Here is a 19141-nt window from a genome sequence, read left to right on the forward strand (position 1 = left end):
CTTGGCACCCTTTAGCAGTGCTAAGCAAGAAACCTGCTGTCATTTAGCCCGACTGGCGAGGAACCCTGCTTGTATTTCAGGATTTACATAGGTGATAAAAACGAAAGTATTAAAAAAAAAAAAAAAAAAGAAAGAAAATTATAATAAAAAAATGGAGAAACAGAATGAGCTGTCTGGCTCTCTTTTTGAACAACAGTATTGTTATTCTGAAGTTACAATTAAAGGAGAGAGGGGAAAAAATTAGAAAATTTAAAGAGTTAAAACTGTGGGTTTTTTAAACTTCTACCCTGTAATTCACTGTTTAGTGACCAGATAATTCAGAGTTAAGGTAGAGAATAAACACTCCATGCACTTTAATCAAAGTTGGAAATGTATGCAGTGTAAAAATCTTAGATAATGATAAGTCCTAGAAAACTACAAGTTGTTCACAGACCTTTTTGTTTTCTTTCCAATACAACCTTCTCCTACTCTATTAATGGACATATAATATTCAAGACTGTAGAAGCCTACACAGCTTAGAATTCAACTGTGTGGTAGTCTTCACAGAATGTATGCTCTTCTTTTGTCTCTATCAGAATCTTGGAGAGTGAAGAGGCTACACTCCCAGAGCTCCCAGTCATGCCAGCACAAAGGGCAAGTTGAATCAAGAATTCCATTCTTAGCTTCAGTCTCGCCTATTTTCCTTCTAAGTACATAGAGAGCTCAAAGGAGATTCAATGAGGTATCCCTGAATGACTGTAAATGCTGATTTATCATTTCTGCTCTGTCTTAACATGTGTTCAGATCATGGCAAGCATGTCCTACATTACCATTTCAACATTTCTAGTGGCTACTCTCAATTCTATGTCTATTTGCAGTGATTGAAGGCATGGACCATACTATGCAAGCAACACTTTATTACACTATTCACCAGTATTTCTAGTTCTCTGACTTCAGTGCAAAATTTTCCACTCAGACCCCTTTGCCCCTGTTCCCTTAGCAACGCAATCCTTTTGGTTATCAAGTTGCTATTACATTATCTTGCACCAGTGATGTCCTTGTTACATCCTCTCTCGTCAGAGCAGAGTGTCCAGAGTGGTGTCTTCACTTCTTGTTCTTGCCTTGAGTTTCTCTCTCCCATGGCTTCCACTGCACCAGGGCCAGGAGGTCTGTGGTGCTACCCAGCTCCTGTAGCCTGATCTTCCATACTACTTTATGATGTCACTATCTTCCCTGCTTTAGAGGAATACTATGGAGGATACTTTGGAGGATCATGACTAGACTATTGGGTTAACAGCAATGCTTACTGAAATAACCTGAGTTGGTGAAGAAAAAGGATATGGCAACTGTGATTAGGTGCTATTTTCTTTCACTAGGCAAGATGCTACATCTTGCTTGCACTGAATGTCATGGACTTGATTTCAAAAACTAAGCATCTGTAACTTCTGCTCCTATCGACTATAGCATTAGATGACTAGTCTGAAAAAGAGGTTTAATAAAAACAGCAAATCCAGGTGAAAATTGACTTGGAGACTCAAAACTGACTGCTAAGTCTCTTTCTATAATTTTTTTTCATATATGATGCATATTTTTGCACTATTGCTTCATGTACTACAAGCTGAAACAAAATCTTGTTGTAAAATGATTTCTATCTCTACCAAAAGTCATGAGTTCTAGTGCTATTTTTCTATTTTTTTCTTTCCTACAGCAGTGCAAATCCACTGAAAGCAGTGGATCTGCTTCTGCCTTACAGTGCCACAAGTGAGTCAGCTGTTAGGAGGCAGAACACAGGTGGTTACAGAATCCTTGTACTCACGTGCCATTGAACTGCAGATCCCCTTCCCTTTGTCTGATGTGGATAACTGCCCTCTCATTTTTACAAAGAACAGAGTACACAGGTATCATTTACAAATGTAACTGCCTTTTCAGAACTGATTGGAGAAATGATGCCAAAACCACAATCATGAACTCAGTTTGCTAGGATCACCATGTCTCATAGGTTCTTCCTGTGCAGACACATTGGAAATAAGCTCAATCCTCCAACAGTATGTGGATGGCGCTTTATAGGATGAAGAAAGACTTGGGGAACTAACCAAAGGATTGTGTTTCCAAATTGGAGGAAAGAAATGCACTTGAACTAGCATTGCTGCTGTGCCAGAGGATTTAAAGATAGTGAAGAGAATTGTTGGTCTGTTTAGTGCCCTGCAGGGACAAAGACACTCATGGTTATTAGAGGAATTTATTTCTGGGCTTGCAGTCTCCCACAGTGTCTACTAAAGAGTATTAGTTCAGAAAGGCAGCAACATTTTCTCCTTTTCTTTTACTGGCAAACTACAGTGGTTGTCATTAATCACCCTGACAATATAAAAATGCAGCATTATTCTGTTAAGTATTTCTCTGCCTTCTGATTTTTCACTGATCTGCCACATTGTCAAATGCTATACACACAGATAAGGTACACAGTAGTGTGCAGTGAAAAAGGGGAAAAAATGCTTAAAACAATAATAATTAAAATATTTGAACCTGGGGTGTTTTTCACTTCATTTCCTTGCTTGATTATATTATTTATTTTATTTTATTAGCATGGTGGCTTGTAAAATGAATGCTCATTGTAAGATGTTAGCCAGTCTTTCATCTGTTTAGGAAAACCAGAAATACTTTTTCCATTATATAAATGCCTTGATGGTAAATTCTTAATCCTGCCATTTCTACACTGAAAAGAGAGGGGATAATAGAAATAAGCCACTAACTATGGAAGAGTCTTAAAAAGTCCAGAGAAAAAGATTCATGGAACAGTAGGTGTCTGTACCACATTTTTGTGTTACATGAGGGCCTGTGAACCTGAGTGAAAAAGAACATTTCAGTGATTCCCTAGATTTACGTTTCATCTTAGTTTCCAGCTAGTCAAAGGGCATTTTGTATCCTGCAGGAAGAAAAAAAAAATGCGCTGGAAAGACAAGAAAAGCACTTTTAGCCAGGGACTGTTAGCCAGTCCTGCACAGCGCTGGGAACACAGCAAAGCCACCAGACAGCCCCAGCCCCAGAGCTACAGTGCTCAGGGAGGGAAGAAAAGGAGAGAAAACAGGAAAAAAACCCAAAAACACAAAAAAGGGTAAATATTTTCCAAGCACTTTCTTGTTTCAAACATCTGTCACAGCTTCTCACTTCAGTCCCTCCTTATGTTGATAAAGGTGGTTCTTGAGGGAAGGGCTCTTGTGGGTAGAGTGTTAGGATGGAATTTAAGGTTCACTTCTTGGCAAATTAGAATATTTCTATCTAACCTTTAAAAAGCACCTGAATATCACAGCTCCTCCTGTCCTATTTATGAACTGACAATAATATAATTTTTCAGGATGATTTGAGTTGATTTTGCCAGATTTGTTAAGGAAACTAAATAAGAGGTTAATAGGACTAGATACAGAATTAGAAACTATTTAACATATAAGACAGCTTCTATTACTGCTTATGACTTCTTTGCAGGTCACCATTAACCATATGACATCTGAGTAGAAGTGTCTTGTGCACAGCCAGAAAACACTTCTGAAGGTTTTGTCAGAGTATTCAGGAGAGAATCTCATGGATCAGGGAAAAGTAATGTGTCTCACATGGCTCTACAATACCACAAATTCAAGCTTTAATTACAGAATGTCTACCATTAAAGATGACATAATATGCACAACCTTACAAAGGGGCAGAATTTGGTTTTGAAAAACCAAAATATTCAACAAATGTCTTGATGACGTTTAGAAAATTCTGTTATGTAGTAAAACCTAGAAATTAATTGATTTATTATTGTCTAATTCTACATGGAAAACAATCAAAATTACTGCATTTTAAATGCTATAATAATATAGGCAGTCTATATTAAACACTGAAGCATGTCAATAGATGTTTCCACAAAAGATTAAAAATTAAATATTTTAAATATTTTAAACATTTGAAACAAAAGATAAATAGTTAAACATTTTTTTCAGACTACATCCCTAAACTATTAATTTTCCTGAGTTAATGAGTTCAGACTTTTTACTGCCTTAGAACACAATGATGATTCTGGAAGTGTGTATTTCTGGGCACTCTGGGCACTCATAATAACATCACCAGAACACAAGGCAAAAAATCAGTTCAACTAGTTATGATCACTGCAGAAGAGAAAAGGGAACGGGAACAAGAAAACTCTCTCCCCGTCTGGCAAGGAAGTAGCACAAGCCAAGTCCTTTCTTGGGTTGGTATTAAACATCAGTGCCAAAAATTCTGATCTGAACTAAAGGAATAATGTGCCTGATACCAGTTAAAGGCCTCCTTTTGCCCAGGAAGATGAGTGCTGTAAAGCCCTGTATCTCCAGACTAACCTGGCAAAACCACTGAGAAAGCTCAGCTTTATGGCAGCCTAGAACTATGCATATAGGTGTTTTTACCTAAAACCTCTAAACTTCCAGTTCCACTGAATAAAGTGCTGCATCAGTCAATAAGATCTGGACCATAAAACCTTATAAAGATTAAGTTTCTTTACCATTTCTCAAAATGGTTGCAAACACAGCTGCAACATCTCTCAACCTGAGAGCAAAATTAGAATGGGGCAAATAAAAGCACTTTCATACATACATGCAACTTCACACACAACGATAAATGTTCAGAGGATTCAACCTATAGCAACACACTATACTTAAGTAGGAAAATTTATGGCCAGGAAAAACAGTTTTGCAGCCAGACATAGAACTTTTCAATAATAGCTAATAAAAAAGGTAGAAGGAAGCTCTTCGTTCAATAGTGATAAAGGAAAATCAAACATTATCACTTTTAGAATTTTATTAACTAGAACAGACAATAAAAAGTTTGAATGTTTGAAAGAAACATTGTGAGTAAAATGATGCATATATGAGGTATAAGACTTAGCAGACATTTTTGAAAATCTGCAGAGTTAGAAATGATATGCACAGTTTCTGGTTTATTGAGAAGCAGGTGTTTGCTTTTCTGAAACTTTTTAAATCTTCAAAAGTTCAAGAAATTCAAGTCCTTTCCTAGATAAGATGGACAGACACCACAGGACCACAGAACAATAACCTCTGATTATTAACATATTCCAGAGGTTTATATCAAGCAGATTCTAGAGTGAGAGACTGCAGGAAATCTTACAGATGAATGCATGAGACTTTAGACATCTTTAAAGGAGATTACTTATATCAGAAGGTCCTGATTTCTTTGCAGGATTTCCCACCAGATGCAGTACCCCCTACCATTCAAAAAAGCATTATGCATTTTCTTCATGAGTATGATACCAGAGTTCTATATGAATAAAACTGCATATAGTCTGAAAAATATAATGAACCTATAAAAAAGAAAAAGAAGGACCAGCAGTATCCCTTGCCCTTCGTGCTTTATAGGCAAGATTGAAGAAGGTGAAGTCCTAGAAGTAGATAAGGACAAGTTGAGAATTATGTCACAAAACTCAAACCCTATGAGTCTTTTCCCCCAGCCAGGCTGCACCCCAGGACACCGAGACAGCAAAGGCTTTACAGTCCAAGAAGTTTTCTTGGCTTTCTGGGCTGCAAGTGCTTCTTGCCTGCTCATATCTAATTTTTAATCGAAAGTTGTTCGAAAGTCCTCCATCATCCATCAGGGTTAATTCAGAGGTGGAAAAGTCAACATGCTTAGTCACAGAGCTCATTCCCCCATGCAGAGGGAACTGGATATGGCTGAGCCAACAGAGGCCCCATTACATTAATCAAGAAATGCAAAATCCAGCACCTGTGAAGGAAGAACCCCTTGCAAGAATATAGTTTGGAAATTGATTGGCTGGGAAGTGGTTTTGCAAAAAAGGATCTGGGGTCCTGTGGGCAGCAAGTGGGACATGATCCAGCAGTGTGCCTTGTTAGCCAAAACAACCAAGAATGTCCTGGGCTCCACTGGCAGCAGCACAGCCAGCAGACTGAGAAAAGACTACTCTTCCTCACTCAGGTCTCTTTGGGCCACATCTAGAACAGTGTGTCTGGTTTTGCACTGGTCAAAACAGGACCTTAATGAACCAGAGTGAATTCAGCAGGAAAACACTACAAAGCCATGGGGCTGGGGCACTTGTTCTGTGGGGAGGTCATTGAAGAGCTTCAGTCAGGCTCTTCGGAGGGGTGCAAAGGTGTGAGGACGAAAGACAAAAGCAAATGAGATGTTTAGACTAGATATAAGGGGGAAAAAAATGCACCATGAGGACAGTCAAGCTGTGGAACAGCTTCCCAAGGGTCAGTCAGTCAGTCTCTGCTGTTGAAGGTCTTTAAGACCTGTCTGGATAAAGTAACTTGGTCTACTAGTGTTGATCCTGTTTTGTGCAGAATGTTAGACTGGGAGAGTCCCTGAAGGTCCTTCCATCTGGAATTATTCTGTGATTCTATGACACTAATTAAGGAAATGAAAACTCTCTAAGTCACCATAGATAGATCTTACACAGCACTTTGATCAGTAGCTCAGGACAAAAAGAAAATACGGGGGCAAGGTATAATCACACAGAGATAAGTTGCTAAAGGGGATTCTAGTGAATTTTTTATGACTAACAGGCTAAGCAAATACAACCTAAGGAAATGAAACTTCAGTGATTATGTTGCCCATCATTCATTTCTAAGAATAAATTTTCTAGCCTTTTAGCCAATTTCAGCCAAATCTGAGACGGAAGTCTCAGAGGTAATTGTGCTGTTATAGGATTTTGAAAAATTGGTTGTGGAGAGAAGAAGGAATATTTTCTTTGTTTTAACACTCCAAAAAGACAAACAGAGGGTCCCTGAGCTCCGTTTTGATTGGCACCTGTATTCCAGCCATCCAGCTAATGCATGCACAGATGCAAAATATAGATATGCTCTATATTCTATGGGAATTATATGTGATTTTTTTGCTTTATTGTTTTTCAGTCTTGGCACTCACCTCTTTTTAATTTTCTTGCTGTCATACAAGACTTGTGGACAGAAAGAATAAATCAGATCATCTGACTAGAATTGAGGTTATACAATCTTACAATGTTATCCTTATGTTGCCCTAGTAGATAGAGAATTGCCTCAAGGTCTTAATGGAGTTAATACTAAACCAAATTTTCCTGAGTGATATCAGCCTTAATAATATAGGAGAGCAGCAAAATAATTGTCACTCATTTTATTTCAGTGTTACTGTTGAAAGAACATTTTCAACCTTACGTTAAGAATTAATCTTTCTTTTACTAGAAAAGCAACTAGACACTTAAAATAATTACCAATCAGATGAAATAATGGAAGTCTAATCTAGAAAGAAACTATATATTTCAGGAAGAAACAAAGAATATCACATTGGAAAGAGCTACTTGCAATGCATCTATGGCATAGTCCCAGATGGCCATGGAGCCAACCAAGGGTTGTTGGTGAGAACACAGTGTGAGGAAGAACAGCATGTGGATTAAAAAGGGCCCAGGCAGAGGTAGGGCAACACTTTCCTGGGACACTTGTCCTTGTTCTGTCTCCTGGAGCTAAGAACAACAGAGTACAGGGCAAGTACAGGAATAAGGTCGAGGAGAGAGCATGAACTGCTGGCCAAAGGCCAGCCCAGTAGTTTTTATTCCCTGATCAAGGCTCCTGAAGTCCCTCGCAAACTCTCTGATCTATTTTCAGAGAGGTCTAGAAGAACAAACTGAAGAAGACAACTAATTTGCATAGAAAGCAAGAAACTTAGCTCCAGGATGGGGAAATTTTAGTTCTAAAAAGGTGCCTCCACAAAGTCTCAGTAGTGCTCGCCCCATCATCTGGATCCGTGCGGCCCTTTCTCTGTTTCTCTCTTTCTCTTTTTTCCTCTCTCTTTCTTTCTCTCTCTTAAATTTCTGTCTCTCTTTTCTCTTTTAGCTCACCCCTTAGTCAAAATCCACCACTGTGTACTTATACTATAACAGACATACCAATTTCGATTATGTGTATAATTTAGTAATAAAGCTTTTTAAGTGTTTATGGCCCATCTGACTTTTGTTGTTCCTTTTTGAAAATGGCACCTATAAATCTAGGGTACTCCCTTCCTGTTAAGGATGGGATGCTACAGTCCCTCCAAAATAGCAGCAAATATAAAACAGGTACTTTGCTTACTTTTACAAAACATCCCTGCAATACTCTGCTTCAAGTTGAGAAGGAAACCTTTTTTTTTCTGGGTTAAACAATATTCATAGTTCCACAGACAAAAATAAATAAATAAAAGGCTAAATTAATCTCAAGGGTGAAAATTTTTGGAAGCAGAAACTACTCTATTAGTGTGCAGGATATCTAGTGCTATACGAATTAGATAAAGTAAACAGTTTTTGTCAGTTCCATTGCTGTAACATTTTGGATCACACCAGAAATATTGACTACCTTTCACCAATATCACCTCAAACACTGACTTGCCCATAAAGAAAAGAAAATTTGAAAGCTGACCACCCCCAATGAATTACTGAAGGTTACCAAGACATAAGGTTGAACCCTGTAATCTCAAAACTATTAGTACCACAGTCAATGACTAACATAAAACTTGCTGCTTTCTACTTCAAACATGATGTGTGTTTGGCACATAGGGGTATATGTAATACATTTAATAAAAGTTTCTTTCAAACTGCCTTGGAGGAAGAAAGAAAAAAATTATATTTATTAGATGATAACAACAACATATACTGAGAGCAGAGAAACAACAGTGATGAAAACTGTATAAAACAGAAAACTGTAACTTCTGACTTCAGTTACAGATGTTAAAAGACTAGGCTCCCTCTACTGTCAAAAACGCTTTCTCAGGAGATACCTACAGGGAGATGTACACTGCACCATGGCAACTAGAGAGCAGCAATTCCTTAAAAAGCTTCAAGGGAATTCTGCAAAGGAGCTCACCTTAGTACATCCAATATGCATTGGACCCAATGGCAGTTCCTACAACCTCATCCTTCATCCAGTGCACAGCTGACCCAGCTAAATATTCATCCAGCTAAAAAATTCTGGCACAGCACAATGCAATGATTCAATACCAACAGTGAAGGTATACCTTATTTGTCAACACTTTCAGAACATAATAGAAGTCACTGCAAATAAAGTTTTGTACCTAAGGGCATCCTGCAGTTCTCTTAGGCTATGTCTACATGGATGGATGCAGCTAAGCATGAATGAGCTCTGAGATGCTCATGAATGCTTTGAGATGCTTGGCTATAAATCAGGACTATCTGTGAAGTTGCACAGATGCACAAACATAGCATTGTCCCTAAAGCAAGTATACCCTTCATTCCAGCTGTGTCTCATAGCTTATGACACTGACCACGATGTCTTTTTTTTTTTTTGTGTATCTGACATGAAGGTCCAAGACAGTTCATATCCAGATGGCTCAGAGTCTATTTGCTTCTGCCTGCATTTCTCTTCATACATATTTGCATTCCCATAGCCCACATATTCATGACTAAGCCATAACATTTTCCAGACATTTCAGTGAAAATCTTTGTTTGTACAGCAGAAAAAGGCTCTACAATAATTCCTGTATGAATGTGGTACAGTTTTGTTGCTGAGTATTTTACAGAAAAGTTATGCTAAGTTATGCTAATTGTCAGGCTTGAGAGTTGGTGATTTTAAAACATGCAAGATTCTTTTTCAGCTGAAACACTTTCACAGCACAAACACATGCAAGATTATCTCCTCTACTTATTAAAATAAATTCTGAATTAGTTATTTTCACCTCATTTTACAATACAGGCACCTTCAATTCCCATACCAAGAATTTTCTGGTTTAAACTCTTTAATTATGCTATGACAGTGATTTATTAAACATAGCTCTTCTCCCAAAAGCTGCAGCTGTATTTCTTATCCTTCCTCAAATTTGCTATTTAAGTTTAACAAATAATTTTAGATTTCACTTATGGCTGTTCCATTTAGAAGATGATCTTATATATAGTGCCCATGAAAAGAGACATTTTAATGACCATATATAAGGTTAAATATTTTCCAGCTTTGCTATAAATTTAATCTTTTTAGTTATAAACTAGACTACAAAAATATTTATATATAGATATTTGGTTTCTGTACATTATAAACAGTGACAGAAAGCCCTCTCTAGATTGTCCATAATAAAATATTTATATGTTATATTACACCTGCCTGTTATACATTATTTTATACTTATTTGCAAGCAATTAAGCAACCAATGAAACTTACCAATACATTAACTTGATGGTGTATTATTATGGGGGCAAATTAAGTGGCAAATTTGTTGCAAGAATTTGATTATAAAGCAACTACTATGGAGAGCATTTTTGTGCAATAACAAGGTATGGAAATAAATTAACAACTAATGCTGGCTGTAAGATTCAAGCATTATAAGCTGCCCTTTTCAAAATCGAAATGAACAATTTGAGTCACTGTGAAAGAAAGCAAGAAAGAAAACCCTACCCTGCATGTAACTAAGGCATGGTAGCTATTTTGAGATTAACATTAGAAAGGAAATAATTTTCTTCTCTCATTGGGCATAAACTAATCTGTTCTGGTTTTCACTTTCACCTTGAAGCCTGAGCCAAGGGTAATTCTAATAACAAGACTTACAATCTCAACAGAAATATGTGAGCAGATATTTTTTCAGAAGAGAACAGCCACTATTTCTCACTTCTCTTAAAATACCTGTGTCTTCCACTAGTCGCTTTTCTCCCTGTACTGAAACAAAGCCAGCTAACATCCATTTTTGTCATTCACTTTGTCAGAGTTAAAGCAAGTACAAAGAAATGCTGACTGGGCTTAGTGAAAGAGATATATAACAACACATTTAGATATAAATTAAATTGCATTGTTTTGTTATGTTTTCTAGCTTAAGATTAATCTCCCCTAATTTTATCTATCTAAAAGTAATGTCTCTAGTCTTATCTTGTCTGGTGTCCCTGAAGAGTCAGCAGACCCACTATATATAGTGCAACTGTTACCTGTGAGAGGATTGCCTAGCAGTATTGAATTGAGAAAGAACATAGGCAAGTACTGTAAAATAAGTAAGTAAAACTTGGATAGCTAAAGGTAGGCCACATGACTTATGTCTTCAATGACTTCCCACTTACAGAGCATTGTTAGTGCCACAGATGGAAACTGGAAATCCACCACTGAGAAACACTGGGAAGGAAACTATAAATAGCCTAAATAGCTCCCTAGTATATCTAATTAAAATTAAAGAATCACCTACAATAATTCTATTTTGATGTTCTTTAAGATAGATATGGCACTAAAGGCTACAAAATCATTTTATTAAATGTTTTAAATGTGCCCCTTGTATCTTTTGGTTTCAGTTTTGTTTCTTTGCAAGGCTAAATAGTTGTATAATGAAGAGTCACAAGGGGATTCGGAATGGTTTTATAGTGGAATGTTAATGAGAAATCTACACAAGATTGGCATGGGATGTTTGAGAGAGTTGGGCCCTTCTGAAGTAAGAGGTTGAGGCCATGAAAGAAGGGTTGAAGTATGCAAATGCTCCTGGAAATTCAATAAAATAATTTCCTCAGTATTCTAACGTCTGGATTTGCACTTTTCAGCTGCTTATAGATAATACTCCAAGAAAATATCTCATACTATGGAAAGATAACTATGCTCTTAATACATCACTTGGGCTGAATGCAAATCTCTTTATATCTCTATAGTTTCTCTTAAGCAAGAAGAGCACAAAAGCTGGATCTGATTCAGATACTAAAGACAGGCATGTCCTCAAGGCTTGCTGGTTCTGTAGTAATTCAGAACACAGGCAGGTTACTTACATTTGAAAAATTAATGTACTTCATTTCTTTGTTTTAATATCTTGATCCATGGATCTGATTAGTTCTCAACTCAACAGAATATGTCAGTAAGGGATTATGACATCTGCTACTATGTGATCTTAGAAATATTATTACAAAATATTATTTCTCTGACAATGAATCAATTCCTTACCTATAATAAATGTTTTTCCTTCGGCCTTACCAACGTAATCAACTGCTAATTTAAGGTTATTCAGAAGAAGCTGACAGTTGTACTGCTATCCAAAAATGAAATAAATTCTTAGTATAAACCTATAAACTATTTCTTTATGGTTTAGTCTTGTTACTGTAAAAATTGCTAGTTGTCTGTGAATTTTATAAAGCCATTAATGTATTTTTATTAACATTATTATGGATTTGCTATCTTTTTGATATAAGATTGGTATATCATTTTTTCTACTTTTCAGAATTATCAAGAAGCACTTTTTAAAGATATCTGATATCAACTTCCCCACATTCTCTCAAAACATTTAATTTTTAGTGGGTTTGAGATTAATTAGATGTGCATTAATATAGTCTGCAATGTAGGCCCTGGAAGATAAATCTTAAATAAGACATGAAAAAGGCAAAAGTTACTTGGCTAGCATTCATGTGAGAGACCCATTAGAATTTTAATTCATCATCAAGAAACAGATTCAAAAATATTCAAGATCTACAATATCAGTAAAATTTTAGTATTTTTGTAATTTTTCCTGCCTTGTGTATTTTTTTTTTTTTTGCATTCTTATCTGCAATTCCTAAAGAAATATTTTAAATTAACATCTATTCTGGAAAACTCTGTTGCACTTCATTGATTGAATGATTTCTGACAGTTTCAGTGCTCCCTTAATTTTAGGGAGCACTTGTTTACAGAAGCAAAACTTAGGCATAAATATCCTTGGAAGACAATAACCTGAAAAGACAAACAAGATCTTTCATAGGTTGCATGCTGATAAGATAAAAAGTTATACAAGACAGTAATTTAAAAGTCTATCTCCTATTGTTTTTTTTTTCCCAAAAAATTATATGTTCTCATTTAAGGTATATATGGACCTGGTGTTAGTGTCACTTCCTTTTTTTGTATTAATCACGATTAATACAAAAAAACTCAGTATTTAAGACTACTTGAAAGAAGGAAGACTAATGTGAAATTCTGGTACAAGGACAGGAAAAACTATGACATTCGAATGGCTATTCTCACTGGCACTGAAGCTTTACCTTTCAAAATTCAGATTCTATTATCTTAATACAACTGTTGGAAAGATAACATAAAAATTTAGTATCAAGCAAAGGTTGAAGTTATAAATTAAATCATAAATTGCTCTTTAGCTCACAAAAGACAAATCACACCACTGCTATTTCCTGGAGTTTGCTTTACAGTCATAAAACTGAAACCTAGGAAACAAATTCCACTTTATCTCCTGGAAACACAATGAATTACCATGTTCTGAAATTAATTGGAACAGAAAAGAAAGACACTCATATCAAAGAACCATGCTTAGATATAGCTTTGACTTAAAAAATTAATAAGTGGAGATTAGTGGTTCACTGTGTTTGTGAAAGAATAAAAATTTGCATTCATCCTAGATTTATAAAGCCACTGGAAAGGTACTCTAGGATGACCACAGCATTTTTGTTTGTTTTTTTTTTCCCCCAGTGAAATATTGTCTGTTATATTGCAGTAAGTACAATATTTTCTTATTTAAATACAGAAATCATGCTAAAGTAACAGTGTGAAATAAGGCTTTCAAATACAGTAGAAGAACTGCACTTGTAAAGCTGCTTGAGTGCTTACCATTCATAGTGTATTTCTGTCAAACTAGCACAAGCTCTGCTATAAAATAAACTGAAAATCTATTTTGATTTCTAATTAAAAGGAACTCACTCCAGAGTTAATTACAAAGTATCTAGATATGAATCAGGACTTCTAGGAAATCAATTTCACACAAAAGAATGTAACATGAAGGTTTCTAATGGCTTCTATGAGATTTAGAGTAAACACTCTGTTAGTAACTACAGTGGTAAGGAAAGCTGCTTTGTTCTTCCATCTGTCGTGGTGATAGTTAACTTTTCATTTATTAAAATAATAATTTCCATGTTATTGCAAGCTTTTGATTTAATGAAACAAATATTCAGAAATGAACATAGTTCCAGTATATTTGTTCCTGGTACCTTTCAAATAAGGAATGCTCCCGTTCACTTAGACACACTCCCTTGAAAGCAAGACAGTTCCAATAATAATTCCAAAACTGTCCTTAAGAATCATTATCAATACACAGCTTCATCTATGTCTCAAGGGCAGAGCTTGATACACTGATACTTTCACCCCTTACAGACACAGACTGCTAGAAGTAAAATGCCAAAGGCCATATTGTCTCCCTTCACATCATCCCTTGGATTTATGTGCAGTCAAAATGCACCTCACAAAACAGCAGAAGCTACAGAGTACAAACAACACCTCTTAAACAGTTATCCAGTAAGGCTGGCCCCAAACCCAAAAGGTTTAAAAGAAAGAAAGGTGTGTGAATCAGACAGAAGTCAAGCTTGTCATCACCTTGAGTTGCTGTCCATTGTACTGAAAGAGGACAAGTCCCCCAGGCAAAGGCCAGCTGGACAGCAGTCACACTTTACAGTTCTCTAGTGCCTTCATCTGATGACCTCAAAATACTTGACAGACAATAATTCATTTCACCCCACAAGACTTATGCTGCTGACTAAATACCACAACAGCCTAAATAACAAATAATTGAGTGTCAGTGATTATAGTTCAAGCTTTCAACTAACAGTAAATTGCTGTCCTTGCTATGCACCAGGGGCAGAAAATGCATATGAGATTTCAAAGGTTTCTTAGAGCTTGGTGTACTAAACGAGGAAGACTTTGGGCAAAGCCAGTCTCTGGGAAAAGCCCAACACTAAATATCTCCTGATCTTATTAGCTGTGTGAGCAGATTTTCTTCAACCTCTTTTTTAACTTATCCTTCATTTTTGTTCACGGCATCACAACTTACAAGGATTTTTCTTACCACACCACAACAAGACTTGCTATTTGAAAAAAACAAAACAACAGGCAGAGAAGAAGAATTTGCAAATTTTGCCAGATTATGAATGTGTCTCAGTTTCTCACACTTTAAATGTTGAGACAAAGCAGAGATGACACAAAGATTACTGACTTAGATTTTTTTACTATTAATCTCTCTGATAATTTTTTTTAAGCTTTACTCTTTTCTTTCTCCAGCAATCTAAAATCAAAGCTAGTGACTGGATGCCAGTGAAAATATTGTCTCTAGGAATCTGCAAAGTGACAACTGTTTACCAATATTTCTAAACAAAGAAAAGATAAAAGTTACCAAGGATTGGATTGTAAAACAAAGTCAGTGCAGGCTAAACCTACTTGAATTTTTTTCTTCTTCCAGTAACCTCTTACGTGTTTGGAATCATATCTCATTCTATCATTAATGCAATAATAATTTGCAGATTAAGCCAATATTTTGTATAATAATGACAAATATTTTAAAAACATTTTCTTAGATAAGTGGTATTCAAAACATGCATAGTGCAAAAAGTGATATTCTATCAAATACTGTCTTTTGAGGTGGCATATCAAATAAAAATTTTAATGTCAAAGTTTTGGCATTGCCTGAAGAGGCAATTTTGTAAAATTGCTATGAATGGAAAGTTTTAATGAATGGAACTAGTGATAAATATACACATATATATAGACACAATGATTTTCTGTAGTAATTCAATAAATGCTTGAAACTATGACTTTTTAATCTAAGGCAAAATTATTTGTTAACCTTTAAATACTTGTGCTGGGAAAAAAAGGTATATGCCATAAACCATAGCAATTTATCTATCATTACCAGTTCAATGGTTCAATGCATGTGATAGCTGGTCAAAACATTTTCATATTTTCAGTTTTACAAAAATGCCCACAAATTAAATTAAAATTCTATATATATGTTCTATGCTTAGTTGGAAGAAAGTATTATTTATGACAAAAAGAAGTAAAAAAACAATCATCAAAAATTGACAAAATATTAAAAAAAGCTGTCAGAAAGAGCAAGTTTTAAAAGTTACTTACGCCTGTCGGTCCCTGTACATCTTGTTAATTTTCTCCCATTCTAAATTAAGTTGAGTCAACTTTTCTTGTATATTTGCTGCTTCCTTTGGTGTAACATTTTGCAAAGCCGGTGTCTTCTTCTTGTTAATAATTTCTACACGACCCTGCAGTCTCCCCAGGCTCTCCTTAATGCTCTGTAATATAAAGATTTTTAAAAAATAAAAATAAAATAGTGTTTTTATAAATACTTGTTCATAAGCAAAAGAAATTGGTACAAAATGCTAGTTGAACCATAATATTGTTAATAAGAATAATTTTACAATAACCTGGTATAATAACTGAATGCCCATCCTTTCTTTGAAGACTGAATGAAACAGATCTGAGGGAGGTGGTGGTTGGAGTACTATTGACTCATAAGTTCTACATGTCAGTATTTGCATTTCCTGACTTTTCATTTCCCTTTACTTCCCAATTCAGAAATCATTCCTTGGAGCAATTGCCAGGAAAAAAGCCTGAGCCCTACAATCCCAGGTGGAGCCTGCTGAGGTACTGAGATGATTTTGTGGTGTGCAGTGTGATCACTGCGAGGAGTTGCAGAAGAACTGAGCAAGATGAAGGCAGAAAATCTAATAACAACAAAAATCAATGATCTGGCAAACCAAAAATATTGGCCATTAATTTAACTTGATTGGCAAAAAGCATAAACTTGGTACAAAAATGACACTGCAAAACGTCATGTCCCTCAGACATGACAGTAAAAAAAAGCACATCTCTTGATGGTTTTTAGTTCAACTTGAAAAATAATGGCTTTCTTTTTCATTACCCAAGTTTCCTAGAATGCAATAAACAAATGCCTTGCAATCAATCTATATAAACAAATCAAAAGAAAAGAAATATATGATAGACAGATAGCAAAGGAAATTTCATACTCATTGATTTAAGAAAACCATAGCTTTAAATATTTGGAGGTTTAGACATGGAATATCACAGAGCTTCAGTAATAATATAGAAGAGAAAATTATCAAAAAATCTATCTCCTTTAATATAAAATGAGTTACTCTTGATTTTAAATAAATAATCTTACATCTCAAAAAATCTCATCACTTTTGTCTCCTTTCATATGTCTCTTTTACATGCCCTTATCTAAATATTTTCAAATTATTTGGTTTCAAACTATTTAATATTCTTTGCAGATTAAATATACTTACACCTAAGCTGTACTCCTTACTGAGAAAATGTTTTACTTTGCTTTCTGGAAAAAAAAGTGCATATTAGACTGTGTTATCCAAAATTCTTAAGTAGCAGGTGTAATTGAAAATTTTTACACTGCCATTGCTGATTTTTTTTTTTTTTTTGAGGGGGGGGTCATTCATTCCTTTTTGGTGGTTTTAATCAAACTAAATAGTAATTTTCAATTTGTTCCAATTTACTGAGCACTGTCAAACCATTTTAAAACTGCATCAAACGATACTAATTTTGATTCTGGTTTTAAAGTGTTGCTCTACTAGTAACCTTCCATGTATAAAATTAGTATACTTGAAGCTGCAGAGATGTGTGCAGCTACTAGAACATATAAAGCCATTTATAAAGTGGACAAACTTCTTGTGCAGCTTGAACCAAACTGAAGCACTTCCCAGACCATGAGTGGGAAGACTTTCTCTCTCTCCTGCCTTTCTTTAACTTTTGGAATCTAATACTTGTCTGCTGTGAATGTTGATTTGGCTTCTAACTCTTCAAATCCTGACTTTTCTTAATAAACCTTTATGATATCCATGTAGACTGTACTTATTACTTCTTCTTCATTAAGCATTTATGAATTCTGATTCAACAAATGGGTCTGGTTTTTTTTCATAATCACATTATTTTCATAATCAGTCCACACCATCTCATGGTTAGAAAAGTTCACAATTCTATTGTAATAAATTTGATTTAAAAACAGTATTTAGAACCATGGGTATGAGGGATTGTACTGGTCTATTACTAGTAGTACTAATATGAAGCAACAGGGAAGCAGGGATAATTATCCAAATTGCTTTCTCCTGAAAATTGCTGGATAAATATTTTAAAAACCCTAAGAAATTAATAAAAAATTTGAATAACATTTGAAGGGACAAAATTGGTTGTAATTTTTTAACTAATTAAAGCTATTACACTGCATTTACAATTTTGTAAAGTATAAGACTTCAATTCTTTACGTAAATGTGAAGGCAATGCATTGAAATAATTGCATCCAAAATCATTCTGTAAAATAAAAACTACTCTGTGTTCCCTGGGTTCCTAGAGCTCTAGCACTATAATATGCTATTTGTGGGGGAAAAAAGTGCACATTCCATAACAACCCCCCATATGAATAATAATTTGAATTTTTAGGTCTTGAGAAATGTGACTTACATTTAGCAGACAAAATAAATATGTATAAATCAAAAGAGAATGGTTGATGTCTTGTCTCTGGAATGAGTCACAATAAGGAACATGTTTCCTCCTTGTCAGCAATCTATCAAGTGGAGGGAAAGTTGCCTGGATCTGTGTCATTACACAACAAACCTCATCTGACTTTCCCAGTAAAACATCTTACACTCAGTGTTCCTTAATCAGGTCTACTTAAATCTGTTTTACACACTTAGGGCATGGATAATTCAGATATTCAATGTTATTAATATGAATATAAGCAATATCAGATGATAAAAACATAAAAAGCCTCTAAATATTCCAAGATTATATTCCATGAATATAAAGAAGGCAACATATTCACAAAATCTCATCCCTAACTAAAAATTTGCATATTTAAAGAGCAGGAGAAAATCTAATTGAAATGTTATAAGCTGCCAGGACATACTTAAGCACTCCAGTGAAGTGGCCTTCTTTTCAGTAGGTCTGAATATCAGCTAATCTGAGCCACCCAAGAAGACACTTCTTGTGTTCAACATGTTTAAGTAACCAGATGAAGAGCAATAGATGTGGTTATGTATATTTAAATTTTATGCTTTTTCAATCAAGTAGATCAATTTTCTAAATATCAAAAATATATGAAATGCATTTAAGCACTTCAGAACTCGTAAGTGATATATCCCTTAATGTTTAAAATTAGTGGTCTATGAAAAAGGTATAGAATTTCTATGTCAGATTTTTGGTTTTGTTTAAAGCACAGCTGCTACAAACGGAACAAGATGATACAGCTGGTGTGTTGTAAATGAGTATAAGAATGTCCAAAAGAAAAACAACAACAACAAAAAAAAGAGAAACCAGATATATATACACTTGTACACATATACTTATGTATCTCAAACATATTCCCCATCTATCTTTGATGCTGAAGAGAATGATCTGCAAGGAGTTATCAACAATGCCTTGGGAGA

General features: G+C 35.2%; 1 protein-coding gene across 15 annotated transcripts in view; it reads right to left on the reverse strand.

Moving 5' to 3' along the window:
* DMD (dystrophin) overlaps positions 1-19141 on the reverse strand; it is a 1142416-nt gene that overhangs the window by 551937 nt on the left and 571338 nt on the right. For all 15 annotated transcript variants that reach the window (XM_088160350.1, XM_088160356.1, XM_088160354.1 and 12 more), the window contains one exon: positions 15807-15979. In XM_088160350.1, the coding sequence (XP_088016476.1) occupies positions 15807-15979 (173 nt within the window). The remainder of the gene's footprint in view (positions 1-15806; positions 15980-19141) is intronic.

The sequence above is a fragment of the Sturnus vulgaris genome, chromosome 2 (assembly GCF_052056855.1).
Source record: "Sturnus vulgaris isolate bStuVul1 chromosome 2, bStuVul1.hap1, whole genome shotgun sequence".
Lineage (NCBI taxonomy): Eukaryota > Metazoa > Chordata > Aves > Passeriformes > Sturnidae > Sturnus > Sturnus vulgaris.